The sequence below is a fragment of the Cornus florida genome, unplaced genomic scaffold, assembly GCF_030987335.1.
Source record: "Cornus florida cultivar Cherokee Brave unplaced genomic scaffold, ASM3098733v1 CherokeeBrave_3.0.0_Hap2_Chr02, whole genome shotgun sequence".
In the NCBI taxonomy this organism is placed as follows: Eukaryota; Viridiplantae; Streptophyta; class Magnoliopsida; order Cornales; family Cornaceae; genus Cornus; species Cornus florida.
The window spans coordinates 497048-520695 of record NW_026775572.1 but is presented as its reverse complement, the minus strand read 5'-3'; the positions used below and the strand labels follow the sequence as shown (position 1 = coordinate 520695).

Genomic DNA, 23648 nt, shown 5'->3' with positions numbered 1-23648 from the left:
TTAATAATTTATATGATGTTACTTTTGGTACTAAGAATCAAACTACTGAAAAAAATTAAGAATCAATCAAACTTTTAGGCCGCCCGGAAGGAAGTCAGAAGTGGGAGACGGAAGAAGATTTTACATCGTAATTCAATTCTATAATTATATACGTAGGTAGCCACTATATATATACACACGCACACGATGATGATGATTATATCATACTCTATATAATTTGTTTATGATATCATCATCTCTACTACTGCTATGTACAGATATGAGTTTATGTATTTACATTTTACTTATTTACATTAGGTATCCTCCTGTCCTTTTTGCGGCCCACCTTTTTTGACTGGGTCCACTTCCTGACACGACAATTTTTAACATACTTAATACTTTTCCCATCTATGCTAGTATAATACAATCCACGTGAGTGTGTGTGATTAATAACGTTACTAGCTTACCTTATATACCTCTACAATTGGAAATGGAAATTGTGTATGGGAAAATTAATGAAGTTATTAAATAAATAATTAAGGCATTTAATTAAATTGCTGACATTTCAATTAATTAAGAGAGGAGCAGAAGAAGAAAAACCCACCACGCAAAACAAATCTTAATAATCCTCTTTCCATTCAAAAACCACCATCAATGCTCCAAATCTATTACTTTTTACTAATCATCATCATAACTAAATTGTTGGGTGTACTCCAATTAACTAGTAATTTCATAAAGCTTTCTAATAGCAGCAGGAAGTGCTCATATTTATACCAACGTCTCACACTCGTAATAATAATAAACATTGCTTATACAATATATAACGCCATTTTTTTTTAATTTTTTTTTAATTTTTTATAATTGGTTTGGTTTCTTAAATTTAAATCAGTAGTGGCATTATTATAGGATATTTTGAAAGAGGCGGTGATTAAGAGTTAAAACATAATAAACACATTAAATAATCTCATTCCAAATTAGCTAAGCTGCGCATGCGGTTCCATTTACATTTTAATTTCCATCCAAAAAGGGTATAGGATTTAGGAAAAATTATATTTTGGAGACCAAAATTAAACATAATTAGTGTAAAGTGACCATAAAGTCAAGAAAAGGTGAATAGTCACCAAACTTAAAACTTAGTTATTAATAAGTGACCATTTGATGATTTATTACCTAAATAACCTTCTTATAATATTTTTTTATATAAGTGGACAAATTTACCCTGTACATTAAATTAAATAAACACCTACTGAAATTGATTAACAAAGAGACGACATATTATCGGGGTGGGTCTCTGAAGAGAAGACCAAGATGGGAGAGAACTAAGGATGGATGTTCTGCATAGTTTTTTTTAATGTTTTAAAAGGCAGGACGAGAAAATTGTAGGTATAGTTATTATACTTTATAAGTTGATTTGTTTAACACATCTTCCTTAAGATAAAGATTGTAATTTTTAGGAATTTTTTAATACATAATTATTATACTTTACAAGTTGATTTGTTTGAGAAATCTTCATTAAGATATAAGATTGTAATTTTAGAAATTTTTTAATACTACTTGGTTATAGTTTAAGAAATAATGACCATTGTTGATTAATTTCATAATTTTGTCAACTGTTAATCGGTGTTTCAAAAGTGTGCATATTTATGATTTGCAAAATATGAAGTTGTTATATGAGTTGTTATTGAGATTGCTTGGGCTTTGGAACACCTCATATCACTCAATTACACTTGATTTTTGAAAGTGAATATATTACTTTAGACATTGTCATTAATTTACGTCTCAAAATTAAATTACTTTGTAATGCACTTCATTTGTTTGTTAAAATGCTTGAAAAACTACATATTAAGGATTGTGTTTGGCTCTTAACCATGTAGGAAATGCAAATAAATTGTATGTAAAATATGAATACAACATCTGCTCTTACTCACGGCCCATTAACTTTTTGCTTTCTAATGACAAAAATGAGTAATCCACAACCTTAGTTTAACTAAATAGCCTTTTCTATAGCCTTAACCACATCCTGTAGCCGTGAACTTAAAATTATTCAGAAAAAAAGATGATATATTAAAGTAACAAAGTGAGAAGGGACCCACCTCTATAAATATTCTATAAAAAAACATTTTGGGATGGAACTTCTTTTCTTGATTTGCCACGGTAAATATTATGTTTTGCAATCATGGTGGAAAGCCTTAGAAAAGAAAGAAGGGTGGAAAAGAGGTAATGTTCATAAATAAATCTTAATTTTTTAAATTGGTAAATTGGAAACTAAAAAGGAAAAAAGAAAACGTTGGATAAAAGAGAGAGTATGAGGATGAATTCAATGAGTTATTATTTGTATTGTATGACAATTTTGTCATTTAAAATTTATTTTTAAAATATTTATCAAACCTTTAAGTATTTTTGACCAAATTATCTTTAAGTGATTATTTAATATCAATTAAGTTTTAACATTGGTCACTACCCATCTTTTCTTGACTTTAAGATCACTGTAGAGCAATTATATTATATTTTGGTCACCAAAATATAATTTTCCTGATGCACATGATATGACTAGTTATTTAGCTACAATTATTATTATTATTGATGCACATGATATGACTAGTTATTTAGCTACAATTATTATTATTATTATTTTCAAATCAATCTTATCTAAATGTGTAATGGATGTCCTTTTACAAATAGGTGTCTCAAATTCAAATTCAAGTTTCACATATGCATGGAGCAGTGGTGGTGGGATCAGATTCAAACTAAAATCTAATCCAAATCGAATAGGAGTGTCCCAAACCCACCATACTCAAGGCAGCTTGTTGACATCCAACTAAAATAAAATACTAATATTATTGTGTACCACCTCACTCTGCCATTCGTACATCTTTTCTGAATTTTACATTTTTCGCAATAATTTGTAAATACATACTACATGTTTGTATTCGTATTCGTGTTAATGTTGTAATTTGTAGACTTGCTCGTACTGTACTATTCCTCCAGTGATATGTGGCAATATCCAATGCCCAATTAATAACAGTATACAATACAATCCAAACCTTTTTAGGAATTTTGGGTTGGGCCGCATGTGTCCTATTATTTATTTATTATTAAACCTACCTTTAAGATATTCCAAACAAACAAACATGGCGTTTTTAAGTTTTGAACCCAAGTCCGGTCTATTTGGTCTATGCAAAAAACCAAGGCTTCTAGGCCCAGTGGACTATGACCAATTTTTTTGTTTTATTTTACTTTTTTATTTTTTTATTTTTTCCCCCTTAATTCAGTCTACTTTGTAATCTGGATTCTGCCTGATTTACCTCCTTGAAAATGGAAGTAAAAACTTTGGGGGGTCTCCAAGAAATGGGCCACAGGGTGGCTGGCACGTTAGGACAAACGCATGGAGCTTGGGATTAAAAATGGTCCTACCATGTGGATGTGTGTTGACTAGCTGTTTGGACATTCCTAACATTTTCAAACACTACTACTCTTTCTTCTTGTTTTTTAAAGCGCTTGCGTTTGGGATAATATTCCAGACCATAAGTACCAACTCCCAACGTCCTAACAACCATTTATACATACTGCGCTTGGGATAATATTCCAGACCATAAGTACCAACTCCCAACTTCCTAACAACCATTTATACATGCATATAGAGAGTGAGAGTGAGAGTGAGAGTGAGAGTGAGAGAGCAGGATTAACTGTTGATAAATAATACCATGGAGAGCGAGGGTGAGAGAGCAGGATTAATTGTTAATAAATAATACTATGCAGTATCCAACAAGAGTCAAGACACTGCGTCTTAAATTTACTTACCAGTGCTTAAAAAATAAATAAAAATTTACTTACCAAAAATTAATATATATATACGTACATACTATTATTAAAAGTGCAATGAGTTTCAGTATTTCAGTAAATTAATTATAAAATTAAAATTTTATTTATTTAATTTAATAAAAAAATCTAAATAGATAAAGAAATATATAAGAAAATCTATTTAGAGAAGGAAACAAATTAATATATAATATTAAAAAACTCTTATATACTATATATATATATATCCATACTATTATTAAAAGTACAAAACGTTCCAATACATTAATGTGTTTCAGTACATTATTTTTTAATAATAAATTTAATTTGATAAGAATATATATATATAAAATAAATAATTTAGTCTTTCTAATTAGACAAGAAAATATATAAAGAAAATAAATAATTTAGCCTCTCTAATTAGACAAGAAAATAAATAAAAATTTTAACTATTAAATTTTAAAATACATAAAAATTTAAATTAATAAAATATATAGAATATACCAATAAAATTTTAAACTAAGAATTCTATATACAAAATTATTTTTATATTTAATTTTTATTTTTAGTTCATTTTAAATTTTTATAACATTTTTATTTCAAAAAATAATATGTTTTTATAATATTATTTATACATAATAAATAATAATGCAAAATCATTCTTCTACAATATATATTTTGTTATCATTCTGGTAAATGCAAAGAGTTTCAGTACATTAATGTGTTTCAGTACATTATTTTTTAATAATAAATTTATATATTCAGTATGTATGTTTCCTTTTAGAATAACACAAATTACATATTTATTATCCGTTTTTTTTTTATAATTAATATAAGGTATTTAGCAGATGAGTTTTCTATACAACTCAAATTACCTATTTATTATGATTTTTTTTTAAATGAAAAGAAATCTAATTAGATAAAGAAATATATATAGAAAATAAATAATCTAGTCTTTCTAATTATACAAGGAAATAGACAAAAAAAATTAAATAATTTAGTCTATTTATAAAACTTAAATTACCTATTTATTGTGAGTTTTAATTTACAAGAGTAAATCTAATTAGTTAAGGAAGTATAGAAAGAAAATAAAATAAGTTAGTCTTTCTAATTAGACAATCAAATATATAAAAAATATAAATAATTTAGTCTATTTAGTCTCCACATCTTTTATTTTTTTATAAATAATATATAAATAATTTTATAATATATAAATGAATAAATATCAAATTTTATTTTAAAATTAATATAAGGTGTTTAGAAGAGTTTCTATAAAACTCATATTACCTATTTATTATGAGTTTTTTTTAATAAAAGGAAAACTAATTATATAAGAAAATATATAAAGAAAATAAATAATTTTGCCTTTCTAATTAGACAAGGAAATATATGAAAAATATAAATAAATTAGTCAATTTATAAAATTCAAATTACCTATTTACTATGAATTTTTTAAATAAAAGTAAATCTAATTAGTTAAGGAAAAATATAAAGAAAATAAACAAATTAGTCTTTCTAGTTAGACAAGAAAATATTTAAAAAATATATAAATAATTTAGTCTATTTGGTCTCCACATCTTTTATAATTTTATAGATAATATATAAATAAATTTTTTATATATAAATAAATATTAGTAAATTTTAATAAAAAAATAGAATTGATTTTGATATTATTTTAGGAGTTTGAAAATACATCTATCAATAATTGAATTCCTATTCTAAAGTTCAATTAAAAATTATATTTTTATCTTTATAATATAGGTAGTTGAAAATACTGAAATTTAATATAAAAAAAAGGAAATCTAATTAGAGAGAAAATATATAATATTAAAAAATATAATTAGAGGAGCAAACACATTATTGGATTTTAGTGTTTCAATACATTACATATAATTTTTTAAAAATATATATTTATTTAATTCAATAAACGAAATATAATTAGGGAAGGAAATATTAATATTAAAACACTTATATCATTATCCCACTAAATATTTGAACTATCTTATACATTTAGTCGGAGTAATTTTTTAAAAATATAAATTTTAACATTTATCTAAAATTACTACTCCCTCCGTCCTAAAATAAGTGTCATGTTTTCCTTTTTTGTTCTTAAAATAAGTGTCCATTTTCTTTTTCCAAATAATATATTTTACAGCCTTTCCATATATGTTCTTTGAGTTTAAAATTTCAAATTTGAATATTTAAAACTTGAAAGGGCAAGTTAGTAATTTTTCAAGCGGACAATGTATGTCCCACATGTTCCCTTAAAAATTATTACTTCCCATAAGTGACACTTAAATTGGGACAGAGGGAGTATATATATCATAAATTAGAATTATTTAAATGAGAAATTGTACACCTTTAAAAATATAAATTGCACTATAAATAAAATTCATTTATGTCTGAATAAGGATCATGCACCAATACACCTAAACTATATACTTGTTTTAAGTGGGCTCCAAGTGGCGGATCTAGAAATATATTTTGGGGTTGGCTAGTACTACTATTTATTTATTATTTTATTTTTTTTGACTGGACTAAAATTATCTATAGTAAAAAAAAAAAAAAAAAATTGGGACTCAAGTCCCATCAGCCCCCTGCATCCGCCTCTGGCTCCAAGCCTTTCATTTGTAGTTTCTTTGGAAGCTTGCTTCAACAATGTAAAGAAAGCTTGCTTCAACAATGTAACTTTAGGCTTGCTTTCTTTACTGCATTCACATGCTTTCATTAGTGTAACGGTGTAGCTTGATTCTTTTTTCGCTGCACTTATACAGTTATACTGATTTCATTAGTGTAATTGTGTGACATTGGTATAATTTTAATTTTCTAAAAGCTTGTAACATATGGAGCAAAGTTCGTGCCATACCATATATGGTAGAATGTAGTTGGCTACATTTTGCATTCTCCAAGGAATTATAATTGATACTTGTCACTTTCTTGAAGTTAACGATGATAATGTTACTTTTTGCTTAAGGTAGTTGTATTGTTTGATTCTTTCTTCTTTTACTGCAAATCATGCACTTGATTGAGGCTCTTCAAGCAAATTTAGATATCAACTCTTTTAAGTTAAGGCTGGGTGAACAAACTAGCGAGGGGGTAAATTCATGCTCTTCACACTTGTTCAAGTGATAAGGCCGATATGTCAAGCTCCTTACCAACTGCCAAAAACCAAACACGCCTCCAAAGGGACGAGATGCATTATGTCATAGGAACTCTCCGAAACCAAGACGAACAAGATGAACAGATTACAGAGATAAAATTTTTTGAAAATACTTTTCTGAATATTTCTCAATGTCTCGGATAAGCATATTACAATACGCGTATGCTTCTAGTTGCCTGTATAACTCGAGAATATTTGATTTCCTCTAGTTAGTTCACCCAAGACAAACTTAGCAGCAAATTTGGTCTTGACAATCCTTCCACGTCCGCACTCATAAAAGTATAGATATACTGTGAGACATAGTATGGCCAAATAAGTTCATGATAGACTCGCCATAAAGGTGCACACGTATACACACAGTATATTTATATGCAAGTGAAAAAAAAAAAGAAAAAAAAACAGACAATGCATGTATTAAGGTCGAATATCTTATAGTTCCCAACAGCTTTCAGATTCCTGGGCCAGATGTAGTTAGCTTTAATTATGGTTACCAAGCAAAGCTCAAGTGTTGATTAATGATTAAGCACAATAAGTTGTGCAATATACCTACCATTTGCGCCCCATCCACACGTAATAAACAATCTAAAGTTGAAAGCAACCCCAGCTACCTCGCCAATTAATTAGCCGTTTTGTCTATCTAATACTACAACAACTATCATTTCCACCATCAATGTGTGTCCCCACAACAACAACACAACCTAGCTTAATTCTTTATTGTATAGCGTCCATATGTCATCTTGTGGTTGGATAGTGAATTATACGCCACTCGTCCGGAGAGTACGTAGTATTATGAATGTTTACTAGACCCCACCAACTATTCTTACTCGATTGTCATCATTAGAATGTTACTGTACAACACACAAGTCTTAAAGTTGTTTCCTCCGACTAATTTCATAATTAGCCATTGTTTTGAAGACCAGTAGCATATATAGCATCCGAATATAATATATAGTATTTGTCTGAAAAAGTGATCATTAATCTCCACCAATTTTCATTTGACACAAATAAAAAATAAAAAATAAAAAATAAAAAAAATCATATTCCATCAGTCTCAAGTTAAACATTTATTTTTGAGAATCTAATTTTATCTAATTTTTTAAGATAATAAATCTTAATATATTTTTATTATATTAATAGTGAATGAATTATAAAATAATGAATTCACATAATAATTTATTTTTATAAGTTAAAAAATAATAAATAAATAAATTAATAGTAAATTGACTTTTCAAGTAAGACACATATAAAATATATATATATATAATTTGTGATATATGGAATATATATATATATTTACGTTTCAAATTAAATGTCCTATTTAGTGAATCGTGACTTACAATTTGTCAAACAGTACATCTTTTTTAAAATAAAAATTATATTCCATCTACCTCAACTTAAACATTTGTTTTTGAGAATCTAATTTTTTAAGATAATAAATCTTAATATATTTTTATTATATTAATAGTAAATGAATTATAAAATAATGAATTCACAAGATAATTTATTTTTATAATTAAATAAAAAAAAAAATAGTAAATTGACTTTTCAAGTACGGCACATTAATTTGGGATATATGGAATATATATATATATATATATATATATATATATACTATATATTCAAGCACGGGGAAACTGATTACTGCCATCGCTACTCGACTCGACTGTCGTTTTGGGGTGGGACCCACACCATGTTGGTTGTTGACTGTTTGGTTGGCAAAGACATACAGAAGAAGACATCATCGACGGTAAGTGGTACCGCTGACTGTTTTGGTATCGTGGCGTAATGGCAGTTCCGTAAATACAGACAGACCCCCACCCCACCACCTCAAGGGCTAGGAAAAAGAGTAAATGGCAGTCCCACCCGCAGCAGGAATGGATAATTGCGCGGTTGGGACGGGACCCACTTAGGGCGAGTGGGGACTGCGCGTGGATTGTCTTTTTACTATTGAACCAGGAGCTTTTTAGCAGAATTACAATGATGACTTCACTTGGGAAAATATGTTTTTGTTGGTGGTGGTGGTTGTGGTGGTGACTTGTGTCTGTCATGTGTGTGTGTTAAAAAAAAAAATAAAGAAAAAGAATTTGTACTACAGTGATGGGGTTTGGCAAGAAGGGTAAAGGGTGGTAGGGAAGGCAGGGAGGGCAGTGGAGAGGGTCTTTCCTTTTTCACTTTGCTTTTTAAAAAGCAGACATCTCTCAGATTCTTCTTCTTCTCACCTGTTTACATCTCTCTCTCTTTCTTTCTTTTCTTTCCCTGCAAAACTGGTTGAAGAATATATAGACATGCACTGATGCACAACCATTTTTATGAGTAGCCTTCTCCACTTTGTTTTATCATCTATCTGTAAGTGCCATCTCACCTTCTTAGCTTCAATTTCTCTCCCTCTCTCTCCCTATATATATTTATTTTTATATGCGTTGACGCCATTTGTTTGTTGTTCAAAAGTTTGAAGGATTAGAGTTTAGTTTGATTATTTTAAGCAACACTAATTTTCTTTTACTTTTGACTCTGCTTTAGTTATGAGGACTCTATTCTTCTTTCTCTGAATGTTCTTAAGTTTATTGATATCAACCTTCATACTCATATTGTACATGGTATGCATTATCTATATCCATATATGTATCTATTAGAGGTGATGAACATTTAGTTCTGTAAAGCCACTTGGAAACGTGGGTTCAATTTATGGAATGCCGTTCGAACACCAGCAATTCATGACTCCATTTAGCAATAGCAACACACATTGGGAAATCATAATTGCCAACTGATTTCCCATTTCATATTTAACATCATACTACTTATTTTCTTAGATCTTAAATTTTATTTCTTTAATTTTTTGGGGGTAAAATTATAAGAATCTTGTTTCCTTTATTTTATTTTAATTTAATTTAATTTAATTTTTTAAAATTTTCCCCTTTCTTGATGACGGAACTTGTTCTTGAATTTTATATTAACATGTTTTAGAGAGATTAGGTGGCTTATTATGGATGCTCCTTCTGTCTCTAGTCATCAGATATCTTACTTTTGTCATAGAATCACTATTTCCAGTCTTTGTATATTTTTTAAGGAAAATGATAAACATCAGGAAAGGTTATCATGAAAAACGTGGCAGCATTCTATTTGCCACGTTTTTCCTTTTTTAATTTTTTATTTATATTTCCTTTTTTTATTTTATTTTTTTATTTGGAATGTTTTTATTCCTTCTTTGAAGAGAGAGTAGATACTGATTTATTTAGGGAATGCATCTCTCTATAAGTCTGCGAGGAAAAGAATATGATACTAATATGTATAAGAAGAGATAGGGAGGACAAGTTGTGAAGAAGGGGTTTTAGTTAGAGAAATGATTATTATTCCATGAATATTACCATGCTATCAAATTTTTGGAATGAAAATCAATCTTCTCTGTGCAATAAACTTCTCCGCTAATGGTTTCCGTGATGTTAATTGAAAAACTTTAGTTTCATTTCCCGTGATTCAAATTCAATCACAAGAGAAAAAAAAAAAAACCATTAAATTAAACTTTATTATGAAAACAAAATTTAATTAAACAATTTTATGAAATTTTTTATTATTTATTTTTATTGAATCATTCATTTGTCCACTTTTTTTTTTATGGGATTTCATTTAGAACAATTCACTATGTTTTAAAAATAGCCTAAAATCACTGGTATCACCATATATATATATTTGGCCTAAGGGAGAGCCACTTATCATTTAAGATTCAAATCATGAAATTTATTCATGATGTGTATCACTGCTCCTTTTTTAAACATCTTGATTCTGCTTCTTTGGTTATGCTATGCAGGGCTTTTCTTTGATTATCCTCCATTCATAGAAAATCTTTGGCTGTTTTAGTCTTTCCAGCTTAATATTTTCCTTCATTGCTTGGATATATTGGTCATCCATTTAGCTATAGACGATCAGTTGATCAATGTCCTTATAGGAATCTTTCTTGATTACAAGTCCCACCAATGTTGATTTTTACCTATTTTCCTGGTTACTTTCATTAGATGGTTTGAATATTTTTTCTGCACTATGATATTAGTGGTACTTTGTTTATGGACATAACTGGTATGAGAAAAATCAACCATGTCTCATTATTGATTATGTATTGATCACTTGATGTTCCTGAGATCCATTACTAAATTTTATTAGCTGTTCATATTAGAGGTTGTCTCTCTAATTTGCTTATGATGAACAGAACATAAAATCTGGATAAATGACGAAAGTAAGTCCGGAATGTGGAGATCAGATGCAAATGGAGGCGGTTCTCTCAGTTTCAGCTGATGTGAGCTTTGCTGCTAACCAGTTTCCAAAATATAAAATTGGAGCTGATAATCAGATTTTGGAGGAGGTGAAGGAAGACAGGAAGGGTCCATCCTTGAAAGAGGTTGTTTCACAGGAAACGACCCAGCTACTGGAGCAGCAAAAGCGTCTCTCTGTTCGCGACCTTGCCAGTAAATTTGACAAGAATTTGGCTGCTGCCGCTAAGTTGTCTGATGAGGTCTCAGTCTTTTTGTTCTTTTAATATGTTGGGATTACCCCTTTACATTTCTGTTTCTAATTCATACACATGCTAAAGTTGGTATTATCAATCTATGTTATTAGTTGACATATACTTATCTTATACTCAATAATATGTATATGCATTTTTAAAAAAAAAAATTCTTAACCACCCAAATAGTTTGGAAAAAGCTTTGTGGAGTTGAGTTGAGTATATTTATATATTTTAACCAATAATGTCTTTTAAAATTAAATACTCTTTTCCTTTCTAATTTAATTCACTCTTATCTCTTTCTGGGAAGACTCTAGTGAGAATTCCAGATGAGCAAGTGAACTATACACAAGTTTTTCTTGGTATCCAGGCTAAACTTAGAGAGGTGGCTTCTTTAGAGGGACATGTTCTTTTGAAGAAACTTAGAGATGCACTGGAATCTCTGAGAGGCCGATTGGCTGGATGTAACAAGGAAGATGTAGATAAAGCTATTTCTATGGTTAGTCTTGTGTGTTATTTTCTCTCATTTGATAACTGTCATGAGCTGTTCGGTGTAAATGCTCTTTAACCCAAGTAGTTTGATGTTGTTTTATCACTGCATATATTTGATGCCATGTTGAATAAAATACATTTTTGGATATGCACAACAATGTTTAATATTTTTCTTGAATTTATTTTGATCATGCTATATATAATATAGATTGAAGATATACAGAAAATGAGCCATGAACGATATTGTTGCATCTCCCTTATGCTGCATGCTTTGGCCTACTTGTTGTACAAGTCCCAAATAATATTTGTAGCCCATGTTACATGTAATCCAGTATTCCCACTAAATATTTTTATTAGAGACATTCCAATAAGCAATAGCCATTTCAATAAGCATAGTAGTCTACCAAAGAATAAAGAAAATATGTACATGGCAAACCTTAATTGGCTTTGTGTGTGGGGGGACTGGTGATTGTGCTTGTTGCTTATGGTTGGAAAAAAAAAAGAGAACGGAAATAACTTACCGGACGATTGGAAAGTATGTTCTTTAGTCTTTTTAACATAAAACATTTTTTACTTCTAACTAATGGGCCATTTTTATTTTTTTGTAAATTCGAGAATTAAAGGTTGATTTACCTATTACTGGATGACTTACATTATGCCTTCAGGTTTGGGTGTGTGTCTTGGTCCCAAATCTGTCTAATTCCCAAATCTCAAGACGCTCTAAGACAATGGCACGTAAATGAACTGCTGAGTATCCAATTTTCTTCTGTTGTAATGGGCATGTTCAACATGGTTATGTCACTCATTTTGAATTATTTATGTATCATTGGAATAATTCCTAGTTTCTACAAATACTCTTTGTCTAGATGCCTTTTTGGTACATGTTTCAGTATCGCTAACATTTAACCCGTATATGGGTCATATTGTGTCGGGTGTCCTAGATGGTACTTCACCATCTTCAGTCATTTTGAAATGTTTATATGTAACAATTGATCATATTAACCATCTGGGCAGTCTCAAATGGAAATACATCGTTTATAACATTTCATGCTTTCAAGTGACAGGTTAGGATCAACGTGGTCTTGCAGATACTATATCATTTTATTTAAATTTAGTTTATTAATCAAAATTATATGCTACAAAAAATTATCTGTCTGAATCTTATTGTTCGTTTGGAGGATGAGTATATAATGCCCTTTATTAGTGAATCCCAGATTTATAAAATGAGAAGTGCTTCAAACTTTGGTGACTTTGTGCAGGTGGAAGCTTTGGCAGTGAAGTTGACTCAAAAAGAAGGAGAGTTGATTCAAGAAAAGTTTGAAGTCAAAAAACTAGTGAACTTTCTGAAGCAGGTCAAGATGATGGCAATTATTTGCTTCTCATAAAAAAAATATGACGGCACATTTTGGTGTTCTTTTCTTTTCATATTATGATCCTTGCAATTTTTAGATAATAGGAGGATCAAATATTATCACGTAATCCAAATTTCAATTCTGATCTTCTTATTTACAAATTTTAAAATTTCAAATTTCCTAATAATTCCTGTGTAGCTTAAGAAAAGTTATGACAGACATAAGGTTTTGGCTTCTCCAATATAAGCTGCATAATTACATGACATCATATTCTGGTAACAATGCACGATAGATAGTAGATTCTTTTAAGTTAATGTACACTTTCCCTCCTTAAATTACTGTCGGAACAATAGTTGGCAGAAATATGCTTATAATTACTTTTTCTAAAAATATACATAAAATTAAAAGTGATATATAATATATCCTTTATCATAAGTGTATTGTAAAATCCCATTAATTATTGGAGAAACAATAGCTGTACATGTTGATTTTCCTTATCATATACATATCTGCTGTGTATCACATGTTACTGACTAGTGATAAACTATGTCTTTAATCATACTCAGGATGTGCATCCGTTTCATGCATGTAGACTTGATTGCAATTATTATTGGAATAAAAGAACATAATAAATCTTGGGGCGTGTGGGAGGGAGGATGCTTGATTGATGTCAATAAATATCTATTATATCTATTTCTTACTAGTTATAGGATTACAACTTCTTGTATCTAGTAGGTATGAAATTAACTCGGTAGTACATTAAGGTAATATTCCTCAACTTCAAAAGTAGAAGCTGAGGTTTCAAGTCCCAACAGGGGCAAAAAAAGTTAAGGTAATAATAAGCTTCCATCATGCAGGATACCTTGTCATGAATTGGTTATATAATTCAAGAGAGAACTTTTATAATTAAAGGAGCTGTGGGATATAGATGTATAAACTATCTGTATTTCTTTGAATTATAAAGCTAATATCTAATACTGTATGGAGATACCCTAAAACTATGTTAATTGTTAATATTGAAGAAATGAAAGGTAACAATAAGCTCCCAACATAAAGGATAGCTTTTCATGATGTGAGAAGAACTTTTATAACCAAAGGAGTTATGGAACAACGGACATAATAAAGTATGGCAGAGTTGGAAGTTATGTTATATCGACTTGGTTACTATGATATACATCTGTTGGTTTGGGAATTGTGTCTTAAGTGTTAGATTTGGTACATCCTCAAACTCAAGGACTTGCGACAAGAATAAATGTTTGTATTTTTGAATTGTTTTCTTTTATTTTCATAGAGTGATATGGTATTTTTACTTGTTTTGAAGTAATAATATAACAAAAATCAAAAGGTACATTATAAGACATTGACAATGCTTTGTTCTGTGCATCATCTCCATGTTTCTAGCCGTATAACTAGTTTTATTAACCATCCGCTTTTTCCTTGGTCAACTTAACTGCTACCTAAGTTTAAATTCAAGCGATTGCAATTAATGCGCTCAAGATGAATAATTTCTTATAGCTTTTGCTTCCTTCCAGTTTTATATCTGAACTGCATTGATTTTTTCTTTTTCTTTTTTTGTTAATGTTCATGTGTGCATGTGTTTTTTCAGAGAAACTGAATGCATTATTTCTTTTCAGGCTTCAGAAGATGCTAAAAAATTGGTTAACCAAGAAAGATCTTTTGCTTGTGCTGAGATTGAGAGCGCTAGAGCAGTAGTGCAAAGATTTGGAGAGGCCCTCGAGGAACAAGAAAGAATTTCTCAGACTTCAGAAAAGCAGGTTCCCACTGAGTGTTTTCTTTTAAATCTAAAATAATGGTTGCACATAACTTATGTTCAAGCTTAGCTCTAACTTCTAACAAGTCAGCTGATCTTATTGATACTTGGCTCATTAAATTTCAACAAAACTCAAGTGTGGTTTGGAAGATGAAAACCAATCACAATTTTTTCTTTGAACAATAAAAAAAGCAAAAACCAGTAGGTCATTTCTGTTGGTTGCAGGGAAGATTAGATCGCGGCCCTCATCTTGTAAGTGAAGTAAATATTGAAGAAGAAGAAAAAAGGAAAAATTAGCAGACCTGTAAACCTTGTGTTGAACCATCTAAGATAAGCTCCTGAGTCTTTGTATCACATGACTCTTAGTGATGATCCTTGAAAATTTCTAGACTTCAAACCGGTCTATAGAATTAGATTTACAAATTCTCATGCAAGGCAGTTGTTGTCTTAATTTATACTTAAAACTTTACCTGATGATGCAATCATGTCTCCACAGTTTTTACCTAGATATGATTAGACACTACCAAATTTGTTGACTGATGCAATCATGTCTCCACAGTTTTTGCTGCATCTGTAAAAACAGTTACTTGTTTTGCCACAGTGGTAGTGTGTGTTATTTGGGAGTTTGTGCTATAATTGTTGCTATATGTTTCTACTGACTTATGTAAACAATATTTCTCAGTCAAGAAGGCATTGCTATGACCATCTTGCGTTAATACTTTTCTATTTTTTCCCAAATAACTGAAAACATACCGCAGTTCCTTAATGTGAATTGATTTCATAGTTATACTTTCATGCCATTGTTTTCTGAGTAGAATCTTATGTGTGTAACATGGTTAGGATTTTCTAATTTTAATTGTAGAAGTATTATCGGAAGTTGCTTTTCTGCACCTAGATCTCTTGTATACGTTCAAGCTTTATGAATCATATTTTCCCCCTGAGAACCTTCAATGCTTGAACCACATTCTTTTCATTATATGTTATGCCATCATCTGCGTCCATTTAGTGGTATAGAATTGGGCAATGTGCATGGAAGATGAGTTATCTTTTGAGGTGGACACTGATGTTCACCATTGGTTATAGAAGATACTTGTTATCTAATATATAACGCTTAATTTTTCTAGGAAGTGGAGGGACTAATGGAGGAGGTTCAAGAGGCTAGAAGAATTAGATTGTTGCATCATCCCAGCAAGGTGTGTTAAGACCAAGCTCTTTACTGTTTGATGTTGCACATAAATTTATGGGAATTTCACTGCTGCCTGATTTGTGAATATCAATTGCCAAGCCCCCTCCCCACATGGCCCGTGGTGTAGGGAAAAAAAATATCGGGATGAGCCCAGCATTATTTCTGCTGAATCACACTTTTAAAATGCAAATCCATACCTGATTGTTACGGTGCAGAATTCTTTTAATTCAATATATATTTCTTTTATTAAATTGTTTTTTGAATATTGCTGATACTGTTAAAAGAGTTAATAATTGCAAAGCTTAGCTTAAATGATAAGGACCAATAACAGACCCTGCTTTTATAAATTCAGTTTGCTGCAAGCATCCTCAAGTTTTGGGTGGCAGTGGCTGCAGATTTTAAGCTTGCTTTCTACGTAAAGCTACTGTGCTTCTCTTCTTGTGTCTGGAATTAAATTGTGAAAATGGTATGACAAAAACGTTACCGGTGAAGGCTGTGTCATATGTTGACATTCTCTTAGGAAATGAAATATTACAATCATCTGGTTTTTATTGTTTAATGGCAGGCACATTCCAACAATGTGATCTTGTTTCAAGGTGGTGCTAGTTTGGCCACAGGCAAAATAGGCCAATTAATGCAACGTCTAAGGAAGTGATTTTATTCAAATTGAAGGTCTTAAAAGACAAGGGGATGATGTCTTGTAAGAACATGTGTGGAGGTTGGGGGAAAGGACGTTATCACCATTTATTGAATCAATGATATGGTGTCATATAAAGTAGACAAGAGAATGTGGATAAGTAGTTGGGATTAAGGCTTGTCTAGTTGAGTTGGATCCTGTTAGAAGATTTGGAGAATGTATATATTGTATTTGCCTAAATAAACTATACATAAGGATCCTATTTGTAGGCGAGGGATAGGGGTAGGTGAGTGCTATACAAGTAAACTATACAATGCAACTGGGTAGGTGAGTGCTATACAAGGCAGTAATGTAGCGTGCAACGAAGGTGTTTAGTGAATGTAGCGTGTCTAAGTAAATACATCATGTGAATATTATACTTTAACATCCCCCTCAAACTCAAGGTGGTTGAGTAGATAACTTGAGTTTGGAAACTAAATCTTGTAGTCATTCTGGCAGAAGAAGAATTGGTGAAGATATCAGCAGCAGGTCCTGGAGTGATGGAGAATTTATGAAAATCCGACACGTTTAGGCTCGCAAAGGCATGTTGATGGCAGATCTGTGAAGCACGTTGAGGTGTGTTAATTTGATGGATTTTCACCCATGATATAGACCCATGCTCAGTGGATACGTTTTCACCCACGATGTAGATGGGTTTTCACCTATTATGTAGATTAAGGCGGATGGAAGTGCGGTGGCGGAGCTGTGAAAATTCGCCACTTTGTGGCGCGCAAAGGCGCATGATGGCGAATTCGTGAAGATCCGGCATGTTGAGGGACACAGAGGCACGTGGTGGCAGATACGTGAAGATTTGACACGTTGAGGAGCGCGAAGGCGCGTGGGTGGTGGATCTGTGACGATCCAGCATGTTGAGGCATGCGGTGGTGGATCTATGAAGATTTGGTGGCAGAGGGAAAAGGAGATGTGTTTGTCTGTAGAACTTTGACGATTGACTGCCGCCGATGATGGGGCTTATGGTGCCATCCTCGGCAGTGACGACGGTGGACTAAGAAGACTATTACTAGTGAGCATCAGTGATACCATGTTAGAAATAAGTAAACTATATATTGAATTGATGAATCTTGTAACACATAAAAAGGGCCTATTTATAGGCGAAAGCTATACAAGGCAATTGGGTAGGTAGGTACTATAAAAGGTAACAATGTAGTGAACAAGAAACCTTAGGTGGTAGGTAAGAGGTATAATAGGGATAATCTAACAAGTCCTCTTTAAACTCAAGGTCAGCTTGAGAGCTTGAGTTTGGAGACAAGATCACGAAAGCATTGGTTAAGCACGAATACCACTGGAGATGCGTGGAAGCGCAGTTGACGTGCAGATCACTGGAGGTGCACGGAAGCATAGTGGTCCGACACGTTGAGGCGAACGGAAGCACATGGTGGTGGATTTCTGAAGATTCGGCACATTGGGGTGCATGGTGGCGGATTCGTGAAGATTCGGCACATTAAGACGCGTAGAGGTGCATTGACATAAAAACCACTGGAGACGCATAGAAGTGTAGTGGCTCGACATATTGGTGGCGGATGTGTGAAGATTCGACACTTAAGGCGCGTGGTGGCAGATTTGTGAAGATAAGGCGCGTGGTGGCATATCCGTGAAGATTTGGCACGTTGCGGCGCACGGAGGGCGTTAGTGGCGGATACATGAATATCCGGCACGATGAGGTGCATGGAGGCGCGTAATGGCGGAGTTGTGTAGATCTGACACCTTGATGAAAGCGGTGGTGTAGCGTGATGTTTGTCGTCGGTGGCAAAAATTATGGTTCAGTTTGCAGAATTTTTACGATTGACCGCCGCCAAGGATGGGGTTGATGATGCCATCCCCGGTTATGAAGATTGTAAAGATATAAATCAACCACCTTGATTCCTTGATTCTAGGTTGATTTATGGAGCTTGATTGTAGGGATTATTATTCTTTCCTAATGTATAGTTGACTATAGAGATTATATTATTCTTTCCTATTGTATAGTTTGATTATAGGGATTATTATTCATTCCTATTGTATAGCTTGATTATAGGGATTATTAGTCTTTCCTTCGTAATCCAATATTCTGTATTATAAATACAAATGACTGCAGTCCTATTGCGATATGCAAAACATATAAAATTATATGGTATCAGAGCCATAATATTCTCTTCTCCAAGTAATAATCATTCTTTTTTTTTTTCTTCTTCTCCAAACCGGTAGCATGTTTTCTTCTGACAGCACAGCGCCCTCATCTCCCTCTCTTGCCTCCAACTTCACCACTTTCAGATTCGTCTCTCTTGGCTGCACCTCTGTCTACTCCGTTTCACCATATCTCCTATCTAGTCTCCATTAAACTTGACCACTCCAACTATCTCTTATGGAAAAGTCAGTTTCTTCCTATTCTTCGTTCTCATGATTTCCTCTGTTATGTCAATGGCTTTCTTTCTCCACCGTGTGACACCATTGATAAAGGTGTTGTTATTACTGTTTATAGTCCTGCGTTTACGTTTTGGACTCTCACTGATTAACTTCTCTTAAGTTGGATGAATGCCACCCTTACCGAAGCTGTTCTTGCTCAAGTTATTGGGCTACCAACTTCTCATGACGTCAGGTTTGCTTTGGAAAAAGCTTTCTCTGCCTCCTCTAGCCAACACTCTCTTTCCTTGCTCTTTTATCTTCAAAACCTCAAAGGAGGTTCTTATTCTATCACTGACTATCAACATGAAATTAAGGGCATTTCGGATGCTCTTGCAGCCATCCAACAACCTCTCTCCGAATCTGATCTTGTTTTACATGTCCTCACCAGTCTTGGCCCCAAGTATAAGTCTTTTCATATGGCGATTATGGTTCGCTTTGACCCCATTTCCTTTGTTGAATTACAACCACTTTTCCTCTTTCATGAGCTCCATCTCTCTCATACCACCAATATGTCTCAGCAAACTGATCAAACACGGCATTTGTAGTAACACGTGGTGGTTGTGGTTATCGAGGCGGCCGTGGTCGGAACTCTCCAAATTTCTTCTAATTTTTCTTCAAACCCCTCTGGCCAACCTTCCTTTGATCGTGGTCGCCCCTCCTATGCCTCTTCTGGCCCCCGTTCCAACAGCGGTATTCTTGGCTTTGCTCTTTCGGACATCTGCCAGATTTGTGGTGGTCGAGGTCATACTGCACTCCGCTGCTATAACCGTTTTGATCTAACTTATCAGGCTGATGACTCACCATTGGCCTTTGCTACGATGCATCTCCATTCTTAAGATCATCAGTGGTATCCAGACACTGGCACCACCAATCATATGACTGTTAATGTTCAGTCCTTTCAATCACCCAGTGAGTATCTTGGCAGCGACTCCGTAAGTGTGGGTAATGGAAAAACTATACCTATCACTCATATTGGTAAAATTACTCTCACTACTCCTTCTTCCTCTTTAACTCTTAAAAATGTCTTTTGTGTTCTTTCTATTTAGAAAAATCTTATCTCTATCGCTCAACTCACTCATGATCTTAATTGTTATTTGGTTTTTCACTCTTGTGGTTTTGTTATTAAGGATTGCGCCACAGGGAAAATCCTACTCCACGGTCCATGTGAATGTGGTCTTTACCCTCTCTTAGTACCTCCTCTGGTCCATGTGTGTCTCCTCCTCATACCACTCTCATCAGCCGTCGCACATGTGGAGATGTCTGGCATGTGCGTTTAGGCCATCCCCATCATCAAATCCTCCGACGTCTTGCCTCGACCCATGCCATCACTGTTGATGGATCTTACTTAACTAAATCTATTTGTCCTAGTTGTTTAGTTAGCAAAATGTCTAAACTTTCCTTTAGTTTTTCAGACACTAAAATTTCATTCCCTTTAGAGATTTCATTTCTTAAATTCAAATGGAATACAACACCGATTCTTTTGCCTAAAAACCCCTGAACAAAATGGCGTTGCGGAACGAAACCATCGCCATCTTGTTCACATGGGTCTTGCCCTTTTAGACCAAGCCCAACTTCCCAAAACCTTTTGGGTTGAGGTATTTCAGTCATCAGTTTATATTATTAATCGGCTTCCCACCAAAGTTCTGACAATAAATCTCCTAACGAAGTTTTGTTTGGCTCTTCTCCCACTTATGATAATTTGCGTGTGTTTGGCTGTGCATGTTACCCTTATTTAGCCTCCTATAACACACACAAATTTCAACCTCGCACTAGACAATGTGTGATGACCCTGTGGACGGGTGTGCCGTGGGCGGGTGCGAGACACTGACAGACTACCACACTGGCGAGTTACGGGTGCACAATCCCACATCGCCTGGGAAAGGGAAAGGTGAAGTGCTTATATGTAGGTATGTCACTCCAATTGGTATGAGGCCTTTTGGGGTAAAAGCCCAAGAGCAAAACTGTGCGGGCTCAGGCCCAAAGCGGACAATATCATACCATGTGGTGGAGTGGGTCGTTACAAATGGTATCAGAGCCTTACCCAGCCGGAAGTGTGCCGACTGGGACGTCGGGCCTTCAAGGGGGGTGGATTGTGATGACCCTGTGGACGGGTGTGCCGTGGGCGGGTGCGAGACACTGACAGGCTACCATACTAGCGAGTTACGGGTGTACAATCCACATCGCCTGGGAAAGGGAAAGGTGAAGTGCTTATATCTAGGTGTCTCACTCCAATTGGTATGAGGCCTTTTGGGGTAAAGTCCAAGAGCAAAACCGTGCGGGTTCAGGCCAAAGCGGACAATATCATACCATGTGGTGGTGTGGGTCGTTACACAATGTGTGTTTTTGGGATATAGCACTCGTCATAAATGATAAAAATGTTTTAATCCTCTCACAAATCACCTCTACATCTCTCGTCATGTGGTTTTTGACAAGACTCTCTTTCCATATCCTTCCTTTACCAACTCAGTCTCATCTTCTCGGGTCTCTCCTCCGGTCTGTCTTTAATGGTTATCCCCGGACTCATTGTCTAATTCCTTTATTGTGGTTTCTAATCCACTTGTGCCACCTCCCTCGCTCGAGTCTCTCTCCCCTTCCATTGAGCTTTCTTCCCCTCCCACGTCTCATCACAATCCGCCTCCATAATAACATGCCTCTCCACCACCTTCTCCCATTTTTGAACCTCCTCCCCCTATACTACCTCTACTCATCCCGTGATCACCGGATCTAAGTTAGGCATCCGAAAACCAAAAGCTTTCCTAGCCACCAAGCACCTGCTACCCTATTGCCTTCTTTCAACCTTATCCGACATTCCCCGAATCCCACATCTTTTACGGTTGCTACTAAACATGCTCATTGGCATAAGGCTATGACTGAAGAGTTTAATGCTCTTCTTAAAAATCATACATGGACTCTTGTTCCTCGCCACCCTCACATGAATGTTCTCGGGTGTAAATAGGTGTTTCGTACCAAACAAAAACCAGATGGTACTATTGAACGGTATAAGGCCCGATCGTTCTTCTTAGTCTATTGCCCTCACTCAGTCTAAATATGCTCTTTTTCTCCTTGACCGTGCTGGCATGACGGGCACCAAACCTCTTGCTAGTCCGGTTGTCTCAGGTACTAAACTCTCTAAAGATGATGGCACTCCTCTTGTTGATCGTACTCCTTTTCGACAATTAGTAGGAGGGCTCCAATATCTCACTATCACACGACCAGATTTTTCTTATGTCGTGAATCAAGTATCTCTCTTTATGCATGCTCCGACTTTAGCTCACTTTGATGTCGTCAAACGAATTCTTCGATATGTGAAAGGTACAATTTAGTTTGGCTTGCATTTTATTCCTATCAAAGACATGCATCTCTTTGCCTATTCAGATGCTGATTGGGCGGCTCTCGGGATGACTGTCGTTCTACTTTTGGTAGTTGTATTTTTGTTGGTTCTAATTTATTAAAGATTTAATGGAGGAATTAGTGGAGGAAAATCTTTAAGTAATTGACGTTGTTTCCTATTATTGAAGATTTGGTGTTATAGAGGAATCAGTGGAGAAAAATCCTCCTTATTTCCTATTTTCTCTCTTTCCATTCTCATAATTTCGTCTCCTATATAAAGGAGCCTCCAACATTGTATTGTGTATAAATTGAAAGAGTATTACAAAAGTGATGTAGCCCTTTGTTGTGCTGTGGATGTAGGCCCTAGTAGCTGAACCACGTAATATTCGTGTGTTCTACTCGTTTAATTTCCATTCGCTTCCATTTTATGCTTTACAACATGATATCAGAGCCTGATTTATCTTCCTAGGTTTGGACCCCTGTTTTGGGGTATTCCCTTAGCATCTGAAATGTTGCTAAGAGTTTCTCGGTGTTATTTGTGACTTGTTTGGGTTGCCGGTTTGTTCGGCAATAATGTTCTTCACCTTTGCCGTGTCTCCAGTAGTTTTTATTGACTTGTTTGGGCTGCCGGTGTGTTCGGTAGCACTGTCTTCGTCTTTGCCGTGTCTCCGGCAATTTTTTGTTGACTTGTTTGGGCTGTCGGTGTGTTTGGTAGCATTGTTCTTCGTCTTCTCTCTTCATCATTCACACTTGTTGCTACTCGTCATCTCAATGGCAAGTTGGGCATTCATGCTCCAACTTGAGGGGGAGAATTGAAGATTTAATGGAGAAATCAGTGGAGGAAAATCTTTAAGTAATTGACGTTGTTTCCTATTATTGAAGATTTGGTTTTGCTACTCGTCATCTCAATGGCAAGTTGGGCATTCATGCTCCAACTTATAAGTTGAAGAACGATTTGAAGTGGCAAGATTATAAGTTTTCTGTTTTTGTCTTATGATGTCTTGTT

At 33.9% G+C, this 23648-nt stretch overlaps 1 protein-coding gene across 1 annotated transcript in view; it reads left to right on the top strand.

Annotated features, from left to right (window-relative positions):
* The first annotated feature begins 9058 nt into the window (after nt 1-9058).
* Nucleotides 9059-23648, top strand: part of LOC132290128 (stomatal closure-related actin-binding protein 1-like) — a 36431-nt gene continuing 21841 nt past the window's right edge. Inside the window, exons 1-6 of the mRNA XM_059790048.1 lie at nt 9059-9283; nt 11139-11441; nt 11803-11931; nt 13184-13276; nt 14911-15051; nt 16172-16240. Coding sequence (XP_059646031.1) covers nt 11157-11441; nt 11803-11931; nt 13184-13276; nt 14911-15051; nt 16172-16240 — 717 coding nt within the window. The 5' untranslated portion in view covers nt 9059-9283; nt 11139-11156. The remainder of the gene's footprint in view (nt 9284-11138; nt 11442-11802; nt 11932-13183; nt 13277-14910; nt 15052-16171; nt 16241-23648) is intronic.